This window comes from Limulus polyphemus, unplaced genomic scaffold (genome assembly GCF_000517525.1).
Source record: "Limulus polyphemus unplaced genomic scaffold, Limulus_polyphemus-2.1.2 Scaffold866, whole genome shotgun sequence".
NCBI classification, from domain to species: domain Eukaryota; kingdom Metazoa; phylum Arthropoda; class Merostomata; order Xiphosura; family Limulidae; genus Limulus; species Limulus polyphemus.
The window spans coordinates 202,812-207,960 of NW_013666476.1; the positions used below are offsets into that span (position 1 = coordinate 202,812).

The window sequence follows — 5,149 nt, forward strand, 5'->3', positions numbered from 1 at the left end:
TTAAGGACATGCCAATCAGTGATTGCCTTTCCAGACGGTTCTGCTATGATTAGTGTCTGGTGAAAAGCTTCAGCAACAACCTGACTTTCAAAATCTACATTTACCGATGTTTCCGTTTATCAACGTTATATTTTAAGATATGTGCAAGAACTCAGCTAACAGATGTTTCTGCACATAAAAGCTATCTTCAAATAGTGTAATAGTTTAATATTGCTGGTTTGATTAGAAAGTAGTGTCAATACTATTTCAGTACAAACCTCATTGATAATTTTCACCCACCTTTGGTTTCAGATGAATTTCAAAGCAAAGTCCAAACTTCCAGACCTGGATGATATTCCAGACTCTATAGCAGTAACCCGTTTCTGGGACCATCATATCAGTCATAACAACTCTTTTATTGTGGATGAGTTTGAAGGCTTGCTACAGTCCACTCTAACATGTCTTTTTTGTAAAAAAATTTCCAGCAGCTATGAAGTCTTTTCCTGTTTGTCTATTCCTATCCCATCTGGTAATCGCTGTACAATCAAGGTATTCCTTCAACTAGTCAGAGTTTTTCTAATCTTCCCATCTGTCAACTTAATATATAACACTAGTAACTCATAGTTTCTTTTGTTAAACTTCAGTTGCATCCCACTAAGAAAACATTTTTATTTCTTTCACCAAACTTACATAGTTGCATAATATCACATCTCAGTTTTCTCTTATCTTTTAACAGTAACAAATTTCAACCTGTCCATCACTAAACATAATTATTACAAAAATTACATCAGTGAAACATTTTCTCTATTTATTTTAGCATTTTTCTGCATAATGAAGAATTTTTCAGACTAGTGACAGTTAAATTCGATATTTAAAAGTTAGTGCATGGTCTTGCTTCACTAATGAAAAGTTTAAGGGTGGGTAAAGTTCAAAATAACTTGTAATTTAAATGTGATGTAAGTGGTATTATGTAGATCTGTTTCCTTGTTATTGATGTTTTCAGTAGTTTAAGAATAATGTACCTAGTGAATTGATAATATTATGTGGGTTTCTGAATTATACTGATATATCAAAACAATCTCATAATTTCCATTTTTTGTTCAGTACAATATTTCTTGCACTTAGAGTTGTTGATCTGCCCCTAGCTTTCTTATCAGTTGTTTTTTTTTTAGATTTAAAAGTCTCAGGATATAATGGCAAACAGTGCTAATGCCAATAAATCAGAGAATCTGACTTTAAGCCGCCTGCCTTTCCTACTACTTTCTTTAATGTGCCCCCCCCCCCCCCAGTGGCACAGTGGTGTGTCTGCGGACTTACAATGCTAGAATCCGGGTTTTGATACCCATGGTGGGCAGAGCATAGATAGCCCATTGTGTAGCTTTGTGCTTAATTACAAACAAACAAACATCTTTAATGTGAAAATTATAAATAAGATGATAATTGCGTTAGTGATAGTAAATAATATTAAAATTTGGTTTACTGTGATGGATTTCTCTTATTAGTACACAACCTAATAGAGGTTGAATATCCATATCAATATTTGCTTGCCTTTTTAAACATTATTATCTTCCAGCACAATCTTATACAAATAGATACATATTTTAAAAATTATCAGTTCAAATATAAGCTACAAAATTCCTGTTTTCCTTTGCTATTGAACTTTTCTGCTTAATAACCTAGTAACAAGTTCACTGGTTCAAGAAGTATTTTGAGTTTGCTGCTTAGAAAATGCTAGTAATGTAGTCTAAATTAATTTGCTAATTCACATAATAGTGATGTATAGGATCTTTTTGTATTCATTTATTTTTGATTTTCATTAGTTAAGCACATTTGAAACCTTATTTGTTCATATCAGTGGCAGGAACTACAGGTCAGTTGGCGATTCTGTCTAACATTGTCAGGAAACTGACCTAATATTTTTTTATTTAACGTATGCAATGCCCTAGATTATGAAGTCAAACATTGTTTATTGAAATGTATTTATTTTTGTCCCTTCACGTCTTGGTCCTAAGCCTCACCTATGCTTGTATATTATAAAAAAGAAAAGAAAATTCCTTCTGAGAGTAATGAGCATATAAAGGCAGTTCAACATTGAAACCTGTGAAATATTATATGTAAATAGCTTTTATTCAGTAATAATAGCATAGTTGAGTAGTTTTGTTCATTTTCTGGTTGTTAGAATTTCATGAAATAAAGTGAATTCTTAGAATTTATGAATGAAAGTAAAGAAGACTGTATAACACTGTTTCAAACATACTATATATGCTATCCAGTGTTGATGGGCCTTTTGCCCCAAATCAGGATTCATCAGGCCAGCTGGGATATAACAGTGGTTGAGACACTACTTATCAAATTTACAAGATAAACTTTATGATTGGTAAAAATGTTTCAATCTAATTTTAGGGATAATATAATGTTAGGTTTCTGTCATCACTGTCATTTATTTTAATTTCTACACATTGTGAACTTAATCAGTAAAAAGACTGTGAACTGAAGCATTAACAGAACTGGTAATAAGACAATGAAATTAAATAGTAACAAGAGAATGAATTGAAACAATAGCAAGACAATTAACTGAAACAGTAACAAGACAGTGAATTGAAACAGTAGTAAGACAGTTAACTGAAACAGTAGCAAGACAGTGAATTGAAACAAGATTAGTAACTGTACAGTGAACTAAAACTGTAATAAAACTGTAAACTGAAACAGTAACAAGATTAGTAACTGTACACTGAACTAAAACTGTAATAAGACTACAACAAGATGGTGAACTAAAACTGTAAAAAGACTGGTAACAAGACTGTGAACTAAAACAGTAACAAGATTAGTAACTGTACAGAGAACTAAAACTGTAATAAGATTAACAACTGTACAGAGAACTAAAACTGTAATAAGATAAATAACTATAGAGAGAACTAAAACTGTAATAAGACTAGTAACAAGACTGTGAACTGAAACAGTAATAAGGTTAGTAACTGTACACTGTAATAAGACTAGTAACAAGACTGTGAACTAAAATAGTAACAAGATTAGTTTGCAACTTTGTAGGTTTAGATAGGCCTCTGGTAGTGCAGTTATTTTCAGGAATATTAGAATTTCTCAAGGAATGTGAATGATAGAGATTACATTTTTGAGAGAAATGTTTTTCAGAGCTGAATTTTGAACTCTGCAAATGTGGTATATAAATTAAAAACTATGTATCACACTGGAAGATACTTTGAACTGTACTATAAAACATTACCTAATTGGCCAAGAAAAAACTATCTTCTCAGCATACAAGAGCTCTTATCAGTAATTGTTCTGCTTAACTTGACTCTGGTAGAAAATTATTATGGCATCATAATTTTGTGATATTATTATTATTATTACCCAGTTCTCTCAATCTTCTCAGAGTAATTTGTTTTAGTAAATAATTATTTTTTTCTAAAGTTAATAAAAACTGATTTAGAAGGAATTAAAGCTGTGCTGTTTTATAACATCATTGAAATCAAAAGAACAATGTATAAATATCAGATGATGCCACGTTAACAGTGGCAAAATGTTGTTTTTAAATGATATATTTTTTTCTATCTTGTTTTAGCTGTGTTTGAATTTAAAATTTTGTGGAGTGTGGGATACCTCCAACATTTATATGTATAAATACTAATTCAGTGTAATTTATTTTAATAACGATAGAGCAACACCATCTGGTTTAGAGATTCTTAAACAAAGCTATTCAACATGATAGAAACAAGAACAAAAATATATAAATGCATGCTGATTGATTTAATTCTGTATAGAATTTTAGGGGGATCAATCAAGCTTACTACAATAATATTCCAGTTGTAATCTTATTAAGCTACATAAAAATTATTCACTGTGGATTTAATGCTATAAAAAAACTATAACTTCCAATATGATTAATTACTTCTCTCTCTCACAGTTACAGTTATTCTCGATTTGACTGCTCTCTAGTGCACCAATTTTTGCTGGCCACTAGCCTTGAACTCTCACCTAATTCCATGTGTATACCACATGGTTCAGCTGTGTTTTTCCATGCAAATTAGCATACGACAATGCTCTACCAATACAAGAGTGACTCTCTCTATTCAGTTGGTGGCCCAGCATGGCCAGGTAGTTAGGACACTCGACTCGCAATCTGAGGGTCGCGAGTTCGAATCCCCATCACACCAAACATGCTCGCCCTTTCAGCCGTGGGGGCATTATAATGTGACGGTCAATCCCACTGTTCGTTGGTAAAACAGTAACCCAAGAGTTGGCGGTGGGTGGTGATGACTAGCTACCTTCCCCCTATCCTTACACTGCTAAATTAGGGACATCTAGCGTAGGTAGCCCTCGTGTAGCTTTGCGCAAAAATTTATAACAATTTAAACAAAAACTGTAGTTGGGAGAGAAATTATTTAAATGAGTAAAATATACCCATTTTGTATTTTATAAAAAGTAAACTGATTTTTATAGTAATTAATTTTTTTAATTTATGTTTGTATTCAGGATTGTCTACAGCTGTTCTTGAGAACGGAACAAATGTCTGGAGAGGGTGCTTGGGACTGTCCACGTTGTAAACAAAAGAGAGATGCTGAAAAAAAGCTTGCTATATGTAAGCTACCCCAGATTTTGATCATTCATCTTAAAAGGTATGTTTACATAGGAGCTTTTAATGTACATCAGCTGTTTCCAACTTAATTTATTAATACAACACCCTTTTAGCTTTTCCTGTGAAATTCAGATATATGCTATTCTTCAGTATATGCATGTACAGCTCATTCAGTATCCAGTTATATATGACTTACATCCCAGAATTATTAACTGTATTTATTAAGGTAACATATACTCTTTAAAAGTAAAAAATAAATTAATTAATAAACAATTAATTGTTTGCATATTTTGAATCTTTAAACCATTTACTTTCAGGTAGGTTGTGTCTTTAGTCTACTCAAAATTTCATATTTTTTTAGACTAGTTAGTTACTAAACTTAATAAGTTATAGGGGAATTCTGTGGTATTGATGTAGTAATTTATGATTTTTTACTTATTCAACTGTGTATATAAAACATAAAAAAATTATTTTGTTTCATATACTCCACGTACAAAATTTTTAAAGGCTTAGCAACCTACATCAAACAGCAATTAAGTACAAAGGTCATAACTAGAAGAGATAATTGTTTGCTTT

At 31.7% G+C, this 5,149-nt stretch overlaps 1 protein-coding gene across 1 annotated transcript in view; it reads left to right on the plus strand.

The window, feature by feature from the left end:
- Positions 1 to 5,149, plus strand: part of LOC106460942 (ubiquitin carboxyl-terminal hydrolase 8-like) — a 71,501-nt gene that overhangs the window by 49,275 nt on the left and 17,077 nt on the right. Inside the window, exons 17-18 of the mRNA XM_013920697.2 lie at positions 292 to 528; positions 4,471 to 4,613. Of these exons, the coding sequence (XP_013776151.2) occupies positions 292 to 528; positions 4,471 to 4,613 (380 nt within the window). The remainder of the gene's footprint in view (positions 1 to 291; positions 529 to 4,470; positions 4,614 to 5,149) is intronic.